The sequence below is a fragment of the Rhea pennata genome, chromosome 5 (assembly GCF_028389875.1).
Source record: "Rhea pennata isolate bPtePen1 chromosome 5, bPtePen1.pri, whole genome shotgun sequence".
Lineage (NCBI taxonomy): Eukaryota > Metazoa > Chordata > Aves > Rheiformes > Rheidae > Rhea > Rhea pennata.
In genome coordinates, this window is record NC_084667.1 from 33,453,023 (window position 1) to 33,471,358 (window position 18,336).

Genomic DNA, 18,336 nt, shown 5'->3' on the forward strand with positions numbered 1-18,336 from the left:
ATACAGAAAAGAAGAATAATTTAGTAGCCAAGTACAAAATAGGCGAATGATCAACTAGCTTTGAATATCAGATAATGTATAACATGAGATCATCTGTTTTTTCAGATAATATTCTTTAATTAATAGGATTGCTCAGTCTATTGAGTAAGTGCATATATAACTTTTATCCCTACTGTACATTTGTTAGAACATCCCCAGCCAAATGAAAGAAGTTAACTTCATCATAAAGAAGTTAACTCAATCATTTTCTGCTATCAGACCATGTAGCGTGTGCGGAGGCTTACACTAGTCTCTTCTTTCCTATAATTAAACAAGGTGTACACCATTACTTGAAAAGAAAAAGCTTCTGTTTTGCTTGCCAAATCTATTATTAAACTATGGAAGAATAGTACTGATATCTGCTAGAGCAAATTAAAAAAGAAATGCTATTGAACTTCCTCCTGAAACAACTACTCTCCCTAATAGGCTTCCATTCTAGAATAAAAATAAGAATACTATGGCTTTTGGCAGAAAATGGTTTTCCCTCAGAGGGGACATACTGGCTTCCCTTCTTTTAGCCACTACTCTAAGTATCAGTATTACTCTATCTGTGGAGGAAATTTTGCTGCTCATTGATGCCAGGTGCGTTGATTTTTTTTTCATTTCGAAAACCATCCTGCAACCAGAATGACACTAATATTTGAATCTTCTGAAAGTATTCCATACACACAGTGCATAATAGATATGTAAACCACAATATCAGTCATTGGTATCTGGTAGAATTTGCATATACAAGTCCTGTCATTCCTTTCAAGTGTTTCTCTTCTTTGTTCACTTTTATTAAGACTGAACAGCCTTCTGAAATATTGGACAAAATACAGAAATAAGAACCTGTAAATTCAAATACAGTGCAGGACTACTGTTAAGTGAGATCTTGAGATATAATGGATCTATTTATCTCATGTGAGATCTTGAAATATAACAGATCTATCTCATTTATTTTATAGTGTTTTATGGAACCATAGTTTAGTAACTTTTTTTAGGGTAGTTTTAATTTTTTGTGCAGTCAGTAATCATTCTCTTGGTAGAAAACTACATTATGTGTATCTTTTCAGTGTCAGATTTGTTGTAAGCTAAGAATAGTTAGCTAAGTTAGCTAACTTTTAACAAAGGTAACAACCAAAACAGGATGATTCTGTCAGTCTGTGATTATCTGTGTTCATCATCATAAGGTTTTAGCTGTTAGCAGAAGGAAAAGAGATAATCTGAAATATAATGTATTAAATCACCAGCAATACCAAATAGAAGTCTTTAGATTTGTTCTTGTATTCAGTTTCTCACAATATAGTGCAGATATGTGTTGCAGACTGCCAGAAACTGTAATATGTTTTGATCAATACTCCAGTGATAAAATGCTATTTAAAAAAAATACGTAGTTTAGTTGTAACAGTTTCAGTTCAATTAATTAGATATTGTTTTGACAAAAAAAATTGTTGTTCTTTTCAGTTAAGTATTTCAATAGCTTTGTGTTTAGAGACAATCATTATTAATTAATATATCAATTATTTTGCTTTTATTTCTAGCTCCCCTCCACTTACGGAAAAAGAAGTTGAGGTAAGGAGGCTCTTACAATATTTGACTGCAAAGGGGCCATTGCTATACGTTCTCATCTAGTCTGAATAATGCAAGCTCTAACCCATGAATGATTATAGAAATATGTTCTAGATTGATTTCACATCTTTCAATGATGCAGAGTAAATTCTGTCCCTTAATACATTACTTAAATTAATAAATCCCTTAATTAAGTTAATCTAGGTTATGCTCATGGTCTAACAGTACCTTTAATTCTGTATGCCTCAATTTTAAGTGCATATTATAAGTCTAAGGGTGAATATTAGAACTAGATAATGAGATTTTTTGCCAAAAAATATTCCTCAGAAAAAAAAATACGGAGGTCCATCAAAATAACAAACATAATTTAATGAAAGAAGGGTCTATGCCTCATACAACATAAATCTGAAAAAATACTTGGAAGAGTTAGGAGGAAGCAAAATGCTTGTTTCTACATTCTTCTTAATAAAATGTAACTTCACTTTGGAAAATATTATCATATATTTAAATTAATAAAAATTTGAAACTAAATAACACTATATTCTGAGTTGGATTACATTTTTGCTTTTGGCCAATGGAAGTTTAGGGAAAGTGAAGAAAAAGATCGTTATTTACCTAGCTCAATCACATGGAACTATTGCTGCCTTATGCTTTGTAAATTATTAATCCCAAGAAATAATACACCTGGTAAAGAAAGAAACACTCTTTAAAAGCAACATCCAAGAGAATAAAAATGTTAACACATAATCTTTTCCTGGCTTCAGTAGTAGGTGTTTATCTCAGGTAAAACAATGCTGATGGTGAGCTCATCCTTGGACTTCCTCTGTACAGACTATCTGTTTAAAAACCTTGGGGACCCTTGGAGGAAATCCAACTAGAAAACAGATCCATTGTGATTCTGATACTTCTTCATTGTGTATATGCTGTTCTACTGATCTTCCAGAAAAGCATTCTGGAAAAGAGGCAGCAACACATTTATTCATATTTTAGAGGAAATAAAGTGATTTTTGAAACGGTCTAGCTTTTTAGATATTTCGGGTTTTCTGTTCCAATACTTACTTAGGCACCAAAGTTAGTGAAACATACCTTGGACATAAGCCATTATTTGAAATTTCTACATTTCAGTGACACTACTTAAAAATAATCCCCCACCCCCGCTTTCTTTCTAATCCATACAGAATGTGTTTGTACAGCTTTCCTTGGCTTTTAGAAATGATAGTTATACCTTGGAAGCTAGAATTAACCAAGCAGAGAGAGAGAGAAATCTTACTGAAGAAAATGCTGAGAAGGAACTGGAAAACTTTAAAGCAGCCATTACGGTAAGAAATAAATTATTTTCTGAAGTATAGCACCTGTGCACTTGCATGTGTATACACATTTGAAATGTGTGCTTGTGCTTGCTATACATCATATCTGTAGGACAGGCACATATTATATGGCTTAATCACAGTATGGCCAGCTGTCATAATTTTTTATGTTGTGATATAAGTAATTGTGATAATTGATGTTTTATTCAAAAAGCCAACTTCAAGAGAAAGCTGCTTTATGTGAATTTCAGATTTCTTCAAGAGAGCAAGTTATAGTTGCCAAGAAACACTTCAAAATCTGAAATCTTGTGCATACATTTTTCACACAGGTTCCCTTATGCCTTCTTGGGTCTTGCAGTCAACTTTAGGCTGCAATTTGTTCACATACTGGCTTCAGTGATAAATCAGTTTAAGAAATTGTTGTCATTACAGTAAATTCATCAGCCTCTCAACTATGCTTTTATTCCAAGAGTTTACACTACAAATGCATTCTCTGAAATAATTCTGTTAAAAGTACTGCATAGCCACTCTCATCTTTTGGGTGTTGGGGAGGGAGGAGGAGGAGTAGAAGCTATTCTTCTCACATGAATCATTTCAATTCGCTTGTTTACTCTTGTAGTAGTTCAAGTGAGTGTACTGAACTATGGCACAAGGCAGCTGGTCAGAGATAGAATTGTATGAACAGCAACATGGCAATTACTTAACACAACCTTGATGCCAGAATTAGTGCATCCTGAAAACGCACTCTAAGAATACAGGAATCGCCCAGCATCACAAAGTCTGCCTCTGAGTCTGAACTAAGTTCTATGAGACTTCTTGTATCAAATAAATTTTTTAATGCACAAAACTATTAACTTTATGAGGAGGTGTTCAATAAGGCTTTGATAAAAAAAATCTAAATTCATACTGGCTTTCAGGAAACCAATCCCAGTAAAGTTTTAGTTTAGTGCTTTTCTGTAGTAGATCAGAGCTATTAAAGTGACAATATTAATCAAGTCCATAAGTGTATGTATTGATAGATAAGAAATAGATAAGAAATTGCAGTTGCCATTTGACTTAGCAGGCTATATAGGTTGCTATTACTCTCTTATTTTTTGAATTCTTGTGAATCTAATCCCTGATTTCTTTTCAGTGAATAAAGTGTCATGGAAGTGAGCGAACGTGAATGTCCTTGTGCACAGCAAACTTAGATGTTGTGTTTCAGTAGCCATTTGCACCTACTGGTTAAACTAAAAGTGGCATTTGTAAAATTCACAGATAGTTAGCTACAATAAAATATTGATTTCAACAGGAACAGTTTTGCAAATGTGCACAACCTGATAACTCTTTTAAAAATGTGCCTGCAGTAGGTAGCAAAGCATCATCCTGGAACAGAGCAACAGCACTGCCTTGAATATCTCTGGTGTTGGAGGCAGCGTTCCTGTAGGGCTAATTAGTCCACGTGTAGTTCTGCTTAGACATGTCTGTACAACTTCTGTGGCTCAGGCCAGTTCATCTGAACTAAGAGCAGCATGACATCACGCTATGGCTTATGTATTTTCACTTCAGTCTTCAGCTGCCTTATGGCATCACTATGAACATAGAGAAGCTTACCAGAAACTCCTGGAGGATATTGCTGTGCTGCATCGTTTGGCTGCTAGACTATCTAGCCGTGCTGAAATGGTTGGAGCCGTTCGCCAGGTAAGAATATCCCAGTATCTAACACGTATACTAGCTGCCTGCACTAACTCTTTCTCTTTTTCACCAATAGCTGTAGGGTATATTAGCCCTTTGAATTTTATTTTGTCATTTTGACAGATTTGTGATATTTAGTTTAGTATCAGGTAAGACACGATTTCAGTCAGGAAATAGAATTCAAACAGAAAGAGATTACCCATGAAACTATCCAATGTCTGTACAATAGAACGCATATGTATTATTCAGAGCTATGTTGATCATAAGAATTTTCAGTGCAGCAAAAAAAAGAATGGCTTTTCTGGGTCAAAAAGCTCATCTAGTTCAGTAACTTGCCTTTGGCAATAGCTTATGTCAGACAACTGTAAAAAGTATAAGAACAGAGGAAGTATAAATGAGAACACAGCAATACCCTCCCCAAATTCTTGCTGCTATCCACTGAAATAAGTAGGCTGATGCCAGTGATTGAGACCTTTGAGAGTTCAAAAACAAGTGCCCATTTGCTGCATAACAGGCACACAGACAGATAACATACAGCAGTATAAGTGGTGATATTCTCTGGATATATATATTATTGCATGTGTTCTGAATACTTAGAAATTTTTGGTTTTGGAGGTACCAATATTTCTTTATGAACGACTATTGCAGATTTGATCCTGGCAGAGAACATAGATGGAGAGGCATATGATTTGTTTGAGAAGTGTAGAGATTGCCTGAGTGTTCCCCTCTCTTTTCTTGCTTAGGAGAAGCGTATGTCAAAGGCAACAGAAGTAATGATGCAGTATGTGGAAAATCTGAAAAGAACATATGAAAAGGATCATGCTGAGCTAATGGAGTTTAAGAAACTTGCCAATCAGAATTCTAGCAGAAGCTATGGTGCCTCCGGTAAAAAATAAAATAAAAATTCAAGGGTTTGTCTTCTCTCTGGACAGAGAGGTGTCTAGAGCTGTTTATCACGAAAAGTATCATGAATCTGTTCAAGTTCTGTTCTACAGAAGTAGATTTCCAAAATTTATAGTTGTAACAGCTAAAATATTTCATATTTTCAAGCCATAGTTAATGCTCATACAATAATTTAAAATCATCATCACTTACCAGTTTCTGATAGGATCCAAAAACATTTGTTTTGGACTCTTGTATATATGCGCAGCTTATGCTTTTTTTTTGTGTACCTCTACCTCTGAGAGACAGATTCTGCCAAATTTTATTATTAAAAAATGAAAATCTTTTACAGCCTTTTATAGGTTGGTGGAAACTGAAGTATCAGTATTTTTCTTTTGGAGAAACTTGCTTATGGAGGCAAATAGTAGACTAGTCTCTGATCTCAGGAAAGATAGTAATAGTTCCACTTGGTGCAGTTGCTACAATTTTCTGCAGATGTAATTGAGGCCTGAACTGTATAACAGATAAATGCACAGTCACTATAGAACTTGTATAAATACAGTATGTCTTAGTTTGAAATATAAGCAAGAGCTCTATTAATACTATTTATAGATAATCATATAGTCTAAGACTGTTATTTATCTACTATTTTCTATGCAGAAGATGGAGTACCTCGTTCATCTAGATCCATGTCCCTTACTGTTGGAAAGGTAAAAAGGGAAACAAAATCAAGTGAATATTCTTTGTAGTGAAATTTCTTTGTCTATACACATTCAATTTTATAGACATTGTTAAAACATAGTCCTGGTAAATTCTCAGTATTGTTCATGTAATTCAGTGCAAATCTTGGATACTTGTTTAAGAATGACTGTATGCAATAATGATAATGCTTGCTGTGGAATTTTAAATAATTAAGGGACTTACGTATTTAAGAATAATTGTATCCCAGGCCACATACCTGTGCTGCTGGGAAAGGCTTAGGTTCTGTGCTTGCTCTAGTTCTTCTGTGAGGTTTTACAGAAGCTGGCTATTGGATATAAACCTTACTATGTTATTAGCTTATTATACAGCTTCCTAAAATAACCAGTGATCTGAGAGACTCAAGTCATAATTTGACCATTATGAAATTTGGTGGTCAGAGGTATTATTCCCCCTAGCATTTCTTTTCATGTTTTTGCTCCTTTGGTTTGTAATACTTTAGTTTATTCCTACCACCTCTGAGTGCTGTATTGAAAGAGTTAGAGCACAGAGCATGCTGAAGGCAAGACTGGGTTTCAGAATAATCCATATAAGTTGTAATAGTGATCCCCAAAAAAGGAAAGAATTGAACAAGGGCAATGGTAAGTCTCAACATCACACACTGCCCAAACGTAAGATGGAAATCAGCTGGCTAGGTATCAGTTTGGCAGGAAAGGATCCATGTAATGCATTAGAGGCTTAAAATAATCGACAATTTCATGCTATTGAAAAAAAATCCAATTATATATTCCAGTAAATAAATAGGATTATTATCTGCTCAATGCAGGAATTAACTATTCTGCTTTTTTCACCACTGATTTAGCTTCAAGGGAGTTCACGATTCAGTTTTGGGCATCACATTTCAAAAATGATTTGGACTATTTGGAAAGAGGCCAGAAGAGATGCATGAGGATAACTGGAGATCAGAGAAATGACGAATGGGGAAGGATGGAAAGAACTGAGGCTGTTTACTCTAAAGAATGCAGAAAACATAAGTCTTCAGACATATCAAAAATGCTAGAGAGGAATTAATTGTTCTCCATGATCCTGTGACTAGGCAATTTATGAAATCTTAAACTGCAGCAAGATTTAGGTTCTTACTGTTAGAAAGTTTTGCCTACAGTCTAATAAAACATTAGAATAGACTGCCTAACAAGACTGCAGATTCTCCAGTGTCATTTTTCAGGAGCACATTAGATGAACTTGTCATACATGAATAGGTAGAGTAGGTCCTGCCTAGAACTAGGATGATGGGTAGGTGGCCACTTCTAGATATCCTATATCTGTAAATCTGGGATTCCTTATCCATGTCAGAGCAGAAAACTAGCAATGTTTGGATATGCAATAAGATGAAACTGTTAGGTGCTACCTGTGCTTGTTTTTTTAGTCAATGGGAATCACAGATTCCATTAGGTGTATTTCATAGGATGAGGTATTTCGCTTCTTACCTAATAACAGCAAAAGCTTATTTGGTCTATTCTTGAGCTATAATATATTGTGTAAAACTAACATTTGTTTATCAAACAAAGGATTTTCATTGCCTTTGGAAAATGTGAGCAGTGTCACGTGATGCTAGATAGGTATCTAAAAACTCCAGGGTGGGGGAGAAGGCTCTATTCTTTTGGGGAGGGAACAAATGTTTTTGTTTCTGTAAGTAATAATGCGTAGTTAAATAATTAATGAATATATCATAATGGGTAAATAGCAAGAGAAGAGTTTCATGTACAACTTCATTATTTCCTGACACTGTGACTCTAGCATCTTTCCTAGGATGATTGCACGTCTGGCTTAACCAAAGATAATAGCTTATATCAATTCGGAACGTATCTGTTGTGTGACTTGCACTATTGGGCTTTCTGTGTGGAGAAGAATAAGAGTTTTATCCCTGTACAACCACACATTTCTCACTAAGCACATGCCATACCAGGCAGTACTATAGGAAGGAAGTTTGGGGAGAAGACCACAGCACTAACAGTCCTTTACCTTAATTTTGCTCTCAACTCTCTTTTCTCACAAGAGATTCACGCTGACATTAACCTGCATCTTTGCCACACCTATTAACTTGTAGGATAGTTCTTCAGCCTACTTTGTTTTATGATAGAAAAAAAAATGTTGTTTATCACAGAATATGCCTCGGAGGAGAGTCAGTGTTGCTGTTGTTCCTAAATTTAACTCCTTAAACATTCCTGGTCAGTCACCAACAGCTTCACCTATACCTTCAATGTCAGCCCTGGTAAGTAAAACCCACAATTTAAAGATATTATCTTTTGTCTAAAATCCTTTCACATAGGGCCAAGCCATCATTTCTGAAAAATGTATGCCCTTTCGTTGATACAGTTTGTCCAGGAGAGGGGGATGGTCAAAGGTAATTCTTGTTGTATAAGGACATACGCGTTCAGAATTTATCCCCATAAAATGATCACTTTCAGATTTAGAGCTAACTATGGCCTTCTGTTGGTTCAGAGGCATTAGACATAAGGTGTGGCAGTTTGCCTTTTAATTTGTGGTGAAGTACTGGGAAGTAGAAGTAAAAATAGTTGTGCAGACAAAAAGAAAAATTTAACCTGGAATCCATAGATGATTGGACTGCTTCGGTCACGTGGCAGTTTCTAGTCATCATCACAAAGTCCACCAAATAGAAAAGCATGTAATTAACCTATAGAAATGTGTGTGCTGCAACTTTAGAACTTCTATGATGATCTGGGATTAATGGAGTTATCAGACTCTATCTTGATTTTTGTTTTATAAAGTTTTAATAAGTTAAATGAGAATCCAATCTGGACCTAATAAATCTATATAAGTTCTTTGCAGGAAAACTGCTGGGGATAAGAAACTTTCAAAGATGAACTGAGGTGGCACATACCCTAAAAATCTGTCAGTTTTCTATTTCAGATTTAGAGCTATTTAAATGAGAGGTTTTGCTGACAAGCTAAATCCATTTTAGTTTGAAGAAAAAAAAACAGTCTGTAAAGTTTAGTTATGTGCTTGGGGCAATTGTTTCAGGAGCCAAGTAAAGAAAATTCATTTATTTTTGTTTAAATTTTTCCATTGAAAATTCAGCTAATAAATTAATCTTCCTATGATAATACAGAGAGAAGAAATACTTTACAGTCCAATGATCAATATATGAAGACTAAAGAGATTAGGTACTTGGAGAAAATAAGTGCAGTAGACAGGCACAGCAATGTCACAAAGTTATTTTGAGTTTTCAAAACCATTGTTTACTATGGATAGAGGGAGTAAGATGGAAGCTTTTTTAAAGATATCTTACTGATGGGTGTGAGAAAAAAAAAACTAAGAAGCATATTGACTTTGCCATTTTACTGAAGACTCGTTCAAAACTAGTTCATGGATGTAACTTTTGTTACTGTCTTTCAATTTACAGCCAGAATCACCTAATAATGGAAGGAGCAATCTAACATCTACTCCTATTCTGCCAGCACTTCTAGAGAAGTGAGTTTTCTCTAGATCTTTTCAATACTTATTAAATCCTAATGTAAGATGAAAATGTCACTGTTTCTATGAGGGAGTTATACGAAAGTGTGAGGTATTGAAGTCAGTGATGCAATATGGACTTATGCTGATTCAAGATCTGGTAACTATTTTACTACGTAACAATCATACTATTCTTTTCATGTTCAAAGAATTTGCAAACTATCTCAAACTAAATTGAGCCTGCTATGATCAAACAATCAGTACAACTCATGAAGCAACAAATGCAGCAGATGGCTATACATTTACACACTTGACTAGGCCTACCTTCAGAACTTGTCAGAATTAAGAGTATTACTTACAATGCATGTGGATTTTTTTGTATTTCTCAGAATAATTTAATGTTTTTTCTAAAGTTGGCCATGAGCAACCCTGGGTCTACATTTTCCTAAAGTTGACTATTCCAGTAATGGAAGTTGTGCTCTGCCCTTGCCTTTTCAACATGTGGCTAGTTGGTAAGAATTATATTTTGAAATAGCATGATATCCCATCACATTTAGGTTTTGAAATTTGTATAAATAACAATATGTACTTCAGAAATGTAATTTCCTGTAATGGTAGATCATCCGAATTTTTATAGAAGTGAAAACAATGACTAAATTGAGGAATCATTATTTTTTCTTCACTCTAAAATGAACTAAATATTCAGCTAAATTAATGCATTAAATTTGTGACTTTTGTTATACCAACCTAAAAAGTTTACATTTTAAGAGTGAAAAAAAGAATAGAGATATGAAAGGGGATTTTTTTTCAGGCTGGTAAACAAGCCAAAACCTCTGCATCTGTGTCTTTCTAGAACCTATGAATTGCAAGATTTTTCATCAGAACATTTGCCCTTAGTACTGCTTTTGGAAAAAAAATAATAGTTATATGAGCAAGGAAAGCAGAGAACTGCTCTGCTGGAAGGCACTGCATCTACAGATTTCTGGAGGAAACTTAAGTTTGACAGTTGAAATTCATGTAGGAATGTAATTTAATATTATCAAACTTCTTGCATTTATGAACCCCGAAAATATATAAAGTACTCGAATAAGAAATATATTGTATATCTGCAGTTTGCACATTACTGCTTCTCAGTTCATTAATGACAAATGTAAAGCCCATGTAGTAACAGAAGGCAAAGGTGAATGATATGAAAACATATGAACTGGGATGAGAACTGAAGGCATACTCAAGTTGTTCTACAAGATCTTTGTAAACAGGATACTAGTTCTGTTTATATTTGCAAACCCTTATGTTTATGTACTTTATTTGTATGTGCAAACACCAAAGAAAGCAAAAATAAAAAATTGATAAGCATCTTTTCAAATACTTACCTCTTTTAGGAAGTTTTGCACATTCTAAGAAGGTTACTTGCTAATGTTTCAGAAATAAAACTTACTAAAAATTAAAATTTTTAAATTATGTTGGTAGTTTAAATTGCGTACAATATCTCAGTAGAAATACCTGCAATATTAATTTAGATTAAAGTTTGTTCAGATGTTTTAAACATTATGCAAATTAAAAGCTTTAATATATGTAGATCTTGAGAAAAGGTCATTAATTTTCACATATTTTAGGTCAAATGTTGGGACAGAATGAAATTTATTTTATGGCTTTGTTTTGCCTTTATGGTTCTTCAAGAATGAAATGTGACAATTGGGAAATCAAGGACTATAAATCAAAAACTATAAGCGATGATAAAAAGCATTGCCACTAGTTGTTGCAATTCATTAAAACTCTGCAAGATTTGAACCAGCTTTTGTACAGAAATTCTGCAAAAAAATGAAAACTTATTAGCATTTCTTACTGGTTCTTAAAAATATACATATACATGTTATGTAACAGGAGTAGAAATTAAACTTTGACCATAAATATGTATGCATGGCCAGCTGCTATTGTACTGTAAAATTACACAGTTGTTCAGCCGTGTTGTGTATGTTTAAGAAGTTTGAGCTTATGCTTATAGTGTGTTTAAAGTAGAAATGAAATTAAGGAAACCATAAGGTGACTACTGTCAAGTCAATCTGATTTCTTCTGAGAAAATCAATTGATTATATCAATCAAGATGAGTTATTCTCCCATTGATTTTAGTGCCAGAAGGATAAGGCCTACAAAAAGTTATGTTCTAGAAGTTGGAATGGGATCCATGGTTGAGCTTATTAAACCTTGACTTTGTGAGATTTACTAACAGCTATGTCTGAATGACTTAAACTCTAAGACCAAGAATTAAATGAATAAGGGTGAGTAAATTGCTACAGAAAGGGAGGAATATTTTTTATCATGGTTATGTTCCTTTAAAGCAATATTGAATGGCTTATCTTTAAGCTAGACACTCAAAGCTTTTACTCAGGAAATGTTCTAGTGACAGAAGCTGTATATGTATTTTATGTATTTTATCATCTATTTCATTATTTTACTATTTATTTTGTTATTTTTATCTGTGCATTGGTTCAGTTTATAAAGTCAGTAGGAAAAAGTACTTAAAAGGCAAATGAGAAAAATGTGTTATTAAATTAATATTTGGTATTATTTCTGTTATTTTTTTTCCTTTGACATAGCAAGCTACAATTTCTTGGAGGTTTTCTGGAAAGCTCCAGGAGGAAATACCTTATAGAATAGCAAATAAATACTATGGATAAGTCAGAAAACAAATGCTTTTTTCTTTCCCTTTTTTATTAAAAAAGGAAACAAAAATGCAAGCTCTTTAATACCTTAAAGACCTATTATTTGCTGTTCTAAAATTATAGCATTTTGAAACTTAAATGCTGCTTACAATTTTTTTTTCTTTTACAAGACATTTCTCCAACACAGAAAAAAAGATTTTTTTCCCCTCAGAGATACATTTGGATTGATTATTAAAGGATCAAGAGTCGCATTAATTGTTGTTGTTCGGTAGCATACTCCAAATAAAATACATTTCAGTGGTGTTATTTTCACTCTTTGTTTCTTTTGTCTTGGCAGTGGAAAGTCTAATGGAGAGCCTGACTGTGAAAACTCTACTTCTGTGTTGACCCACACTGGATTGGAAGAGATCAATCCTGAAACAAAAGCCAAGATAGAGGAGGAAGCATATAACAAAGGGTGAGAATATCTTAAGTGATCTAAATCTGTAAGTATATTTTAGCAGCTGAAAACTTATGTTTTTAAGAACCTAATTTTTAACATAAAATGAGTGATATAATTGATACTAGTTCCAAGAACATGACCATAATTGGAGCAATGTGGAGACTTTCTTCACTGAGCATCATTCATTGTATTTATAGCAATTCACTTTCATCCTTTATTAATGTTAGTCAAACTATTGGAGAGAAGTTATACCAGAGACTGAGTTGAGTGGAAGTTATTATGTCAATAATATTCAGCTTCATGATAAGATAATCCAAAACAACTTCCTGAAACATTGATTCTGAAAAGTGTGCATGGATAAAGATGGAGATGAATAAAGAGTAGACATTAACTTTTGCAGTAAAATCATGGGTTGTGTGTGGCAAAGCGATTTGGACAGCAGGGTTTGAAGTAATTAACAGTTTGGGGGTCTATCCGTTTCCAAATGCCAAGCAAAGAATTTTGTACTATGTGAAGAATGGGACAAAAGTTTTAGTCTCATGCTGCAGAAACCAACAAGTCATCTATCTTTAGCATTGATTTGTATTTATTCTTTGGGGAAAAAAGAAAGTATTCAACAGAATTAAAAAACAAAGCAAGCAAAAAAGTCCTCCTTTACAATACTCAGAAATTGTGTTCCACTGAGAACTGTAACCTCTCTTTCTTTTGCAAGAGGATAGATTCAGTAACAGAGCTAGTGTAATCCTATGTTTCTGTGGGCATATTCATGGCCTCTAGCTAATTTTCTTTGTTCCTCAAAGTGTTGCAACATCTCTGGTACTTATGTTTTACTTCATGTAATAAACATGTGGCATATGACATATACAGCATATGAGACTAACAAAAATGCTTTGCATGTTAAAGCTATCAGGAAGGCTTGAAGAAAACTAAAGAACTTCAGGAACTGAAGGAAGAAGATGAAGAGACACTAAAAGAAAGTCATGATGAGCATGAAGAAAGTGAAAATGAAGATGAGATAAAAAACCTGGAAAGCAGGTGAGGCAGTGGCATAGTATGTCTACAAGAAGGGCTGATCTTTTTCCCTGTTTGAGGTACCCAACCAAGTCTTTTGTTCTGTTATCTTCATATTTTCTTCAAATCTAGGAAAGCAGATTTGAAATAATCATACTTTCATGAAAAGATAGCTTCCAAGAAAATATAGTTGCAAAGTGCAAAGCCTTTTATTTTGGTATTTTCGGTTGAAATAATATGTTGACATTTGTACATCAACGTGCTTTATCTTGGTGGGGTTCTTTTTTTGATTTGAGGTAAAATATATTCTACAGAAGTTTTTAAATGCGAAAGTGTATCTCCCAGTGGGCATGCATTGTCTTATGGAAGTTTTAATTCTATTCAGAGATGAGTCTTTCAATGTATCTATGAGGTGAATGCAGATTAACAGGAATTCCTCAGCTTGCACTTCTACTTGCATAGGCAGGTGCCTGTTCCCTCTAGGGGCCTCTGGCCTCTGGCCCCTAGAAACTGTATAGATGCTGTAGAAAAGCATTGTGCTGGAGTTAAAATACCCTGACTTTCCACAGAAGGATGTATTTAAGATGTTCATCTGTATCCAGTGCTCTTCCTCTGGTGTGGAGATTTTTGAATCCCCTGCTTATCATCATCCAACTGATAAACTTTTCTGAAATGTTCAGCTTTTCTTAAGGTTATTGGAGTTTCTTTGGTGGCTCTCTTTTCTCTATTCTCCATATACTTTCAATGTCCTGCATTTTAAAAGCAGAGACTTCTACGTTGCAGAGAAATTGAAGACTAGCCAAAGAACCTGATTCTAAGGGACTCATTCCCAGCTTACTGTGATTATAAATTTCTGTTAATTTGAGATTCAAGCCATGTTCAGAAGGATGGCCATCTCACTGCCAGTCATGAAACTCTAGGCTAGGAAATGTTTTGTTTCTAGTTAGTTTAATTGAGCAAGCTATGAACTAGGCAGAATTTTAAATCTTACCAAGTTCTGAGATTATCCTGTCGTCATATGAGAGAAATAGAAATCAAGTTTATGGCTTGATATTTGTCCTTTGTTCTAACACATCTTGCAAATATCACCCATGTTTGAGTCTACAGCTCTTTTTGAAAAAAGCAGTGTGGTTCCTCTCTGATAAACCTTCTTTTGGAAGAAAGATGATGCAACATACAACTATGAAATTCCTCAATTTAGAAGCTTAAGATAATAAATGTGCATATGATTAGTATATAACAGATTTTTTTTTCATTTTACAGCAGACTTGAAGTCATCATTAATTATTTACATATACTGTACCCCAAACTGTGTAAACACTGGAATGTGGTATGGCTTGTAGTGGCTGCAGTAATCATTTTTGCTGTGGTGTTATGGATCTACAATTCGTACAACTCCTGTGATGAAATATCAGAGGGACCTGAAGGGAAGGCCAGCTGTTCTGCTGCCCATCAGTATTCCTGGTGGAACTCAGGATTTCAGCATGAGCAACGCACTGAATAATAAAGGAACAAACACATATTTATGGTACCTAAGCAAGCTCACATGCTAGAACATAGTTGTTAAAGGTAGTGCTTAGTCATCTTTCTGGTTGTTAAATGTGATCTGTTAAGACACGTGAGTTACTCTACACCATCAGGTTTGGAGATACATTGTGAACACAGCTTGCCAAAATGACTATCTGATAAATAGTTCTGTCTGTCTGTCCTGCTAATTGTAAGTGATTGAGAGGAATAAAGTAATATTGAGTCATGATAAGGTTGTGGCAGTAATCAGCAACCACCAACACATTTAAAAGGAATATTGAAGTCTGTCTTACGATTTTGAAGAAAATCAAAAACTACATTTTCAGAATTAATTGCTTTACCTTTGTATTTCCAGAATTTATTGATTATTGTTGAAGTATTAACAGCATTTAAGTCCTTTGGGTTTTAAAAGTCTAATTTTCTTATTCAAAATTATTGGGTAGAAATGGAAGACCTTTTGTGGAAAGTAAAAGTATATTATCAGACCAAATGCATTGCTGATACAGTAATTTTATAAGAGAAATTATCTGTACAATTATTTAAATTAACACAGGTATGTTTTATGATATACTTTAAGAATGGGACCACCTCTTTATTTGAATGGGCTGTGCAGCAAAAGCTAAAATGAGGTATAGGTGGCACAGCTGATACTGTCCAGTGCAGCTGAGAACTTCTGATATATCAAAGGGATACACTTTGTAACAAATTTTGCTACTTCTGTGAATAGCAATGCAGTGTATGTCACTCAGAGTCACTAGTGATTTCAAGAAAAAGTAATTACTGTCTGGAAATTAGATGGGCAGTCTTGAACATGGGAAGGTTGGCAAGCTACCACTTTGAATGGACTCTGTCCTATGCTAATACTGGATATAGGCTTCCTTTGAGATCTGCAGCAGGAACATAGTACTGTGTACAGCCAAAACCTGCAGGTGCCTACCTGAATGAGAACAACAAAGCAATGAGGACTTTAAAGGGGTCACTGCATGTTCTTAGTAGTAGTTCATTTTCAGAATCTGATGCAGAGTTTGTTGGTATTCTGATATGCCTTCAAAACTAAAGTAGCAGATCATGCCAGATTAGTCTTTTGGACAAATTTTTCAATTATTCTGCCTATTTGGGAATTGAGACTTCTTACAGAAGAATGTGAAAACTTGAAAGCTTTAGACATAAGTAATTTTAAAAGAGTGAAGCCATTATCTGAAAATTCATGCCTAAAACAGAGATGAAAATGCATGTCACTTAAGGTTTATCATATGTACCTGCTGAATCTCACTTCTGATTGAAGATAAATTGCATTTGTGTTTCCATTGCTATACACTTGAATCTAGCCACTGTATGAAAATCAGTGTGACACTTGGTTGTACTCTTGGATCTTGCATTCTTTTGGCATTTTCAGTTTACCAATTGAAGGATAAGGGTGTTATGAAGTACTGTAATTACAGTTCAGGTACAGTTAATATTCACTTGTTTACTTTTGATGTAAACATAGAACTTCAAGCTAACTAGGAAAGAAAACAGTTTTCTAACTCAGACAGAAATTTAGTTCATATGTCTGGCACTAGTAACAAATATCCTGCTGGTGAATTTTGTTGCTTCTTTAGCCACATGTGTCTTAAAAGATTTTTATATGGAGAAAGGAAAAAATAGGAGACAACTACCACTGTTTCAAAAAAATGTTATAAGCAGTTGGGGGGATTGTTTTTTATCTAAAATACATTTTTTGAGGAATAAAGTGTTTAAGGAAGTTCAAAAAGGATGATGGGAAAGTGTCATTTGGTCTAAAATTGTAATTGGTAAAGAATAAGACAGAAGAGGGTTTCTTGCAAATTACCTGGTATCTGTTTGGTTCAGTTAGAATAGTCAAATATAAAGAACTACTATGACATGTCACATACTTAAATATTTTTAAAAATGTCTTAATGGCTCTTTGAACAATTTTTTATTAGAACCAGCTTCTTTGACTTACAAATCTTCCGGTGTATTGTTGATAACCTAATAAGGCAATAAAAATTAAAGATGAAGATTCCTGAACATTCAGAATCCTCAAAGCCAAAAATTATAGCACATGGAAATGTTGGGCTGCCTTGAGAAAAACAGAGTTAAAAATGCCTGCAGTCAAATTAATTTGTTCTTATTCACATCTACATTGATCTGAGTCCAACACCTTATTTTAAGCATGTGAAGAATCTTATTACTATCAATGGGACTGTTCGGCTGCTTGAATTTAAGCATGCCATACATTATAGTGAAGTCAGTATCTGGACAGGTTCTCCATCCTCTTCTTGCAGCTGAGCACACTGGCTTTTTGTAGACTTAGTGCAGAAGGAAGAATTTCTTTAAGCAGTTGTACCATTTTGAACAGAACTACTTGCATATCTAAAGTATGTTAGCCACAAAGTTATAACTGGTATGGGCAATAGACTGAAAAAGGCAAAGGATTTTAATGGGGATTAAAAGATGAAGATAAAATGGTTTATAAAAATATATATATTGTTGTTCTTTTTATACCTACTGTAAGCAAAATGTCCACTAAAAATAATGGACCACAGTGATTAACAGCACATTAAATACTTTTGCTTACATTTTTCAGTTAATTAATGGAAACACCTGAGGTTTTTTTCCTGAAAGAAAATTAAGTTGAGCTGAAAAACCATTCAAAATGTAGTTTTAGCTGCTGGATATTAGTTTGCTTTATCTGTGGGGAAAAAAAAAAAAAAAAAAAAAAAAAACTCTTCTGTGTTCAAAGATCACACCAGATAACAAGAAATAGTTTTTATTATTTATGCTATTAACACTGAAATAGTTTTCTTGAGGTGCAATATTTATTTTTCTGCTTTAACATGACATGTTTATTGTTTCTCCTTGCACAGCACGGACATTTTTAGTAAAAGGAATTTTAAAAGGGCACTATTTTTATGTATCTTATTTAAATTTGTAACATTGTAAGATTTTGCACAAGTGTGCTGGTATTGTACTGTATAGTATCACATACTTGAGTTTTGAAATAAAAGTATGGTTTCAAAGTCTTCATTGTTGCTACCTCAAAGGGTTATTTTTATTACATGTG

The 18,336-nt window shown here is 34.1% G+C and overlaps 1 protein-coding gene across 20 annotated transcripts in view; it reads left to right on the forward strand.

The window, feature by feature from the left end:
- IRAG1 (inositol 1,4,5-triphosphate receptor associated 1) overlaps nt 1-18,333 on the forward strand; it is a 78,595-nt gene extending 60,262 nt beyond the window's left edge. For 19 of the 20 annotated variants that reach the window (XM_062576061.1, XM_062576073.1, XM_062576070.1 and 16 more), the window contains 10 exons: nt 1,563-1,593; nt 2,769-2,909; nt 4,446-4,577; nt 5,315-5,456; nt 6,114-6,163; nt 8,317-8,424; nt 9,577-9,644; nt 12,627-12,746; nt 13,635-13,766; nt 15,006-18,333. In XM_062576061.1, coding sequence (XP_062432045.1) covers nt 1,563-1,593; nt 2,769-2,909; nt 4,446-4,577; nt 5,315-5,456; nt 6,114-6,163; nt 8,317-8,424; nt 9,577-9,644; nt 12,627-12,746; nt 13,635-13,766; nt 15,006-15,246 — 1,165 coding nt within the window. In that variant the 3' untranslated portion in view covers nt 15,247-18,333. The remainder of the gene's footprint in view (nt 1-1,562; nt 1,594-2,768; nt 2,910-4,445; nt 4,578-5,314; nt 5,457-6,113; nt 6,164-8,316; nt 8,425-9,576; nt 9,645-12,626; nt 12,747-13,634; nt 13,767-15,005) is intronic. The other variant, XM_062576072.1, reaches the window with a different exon arrangement.
- The last annotated feature ends 3 nt before the right edge of the window (nt 18,334-18,336 follow it).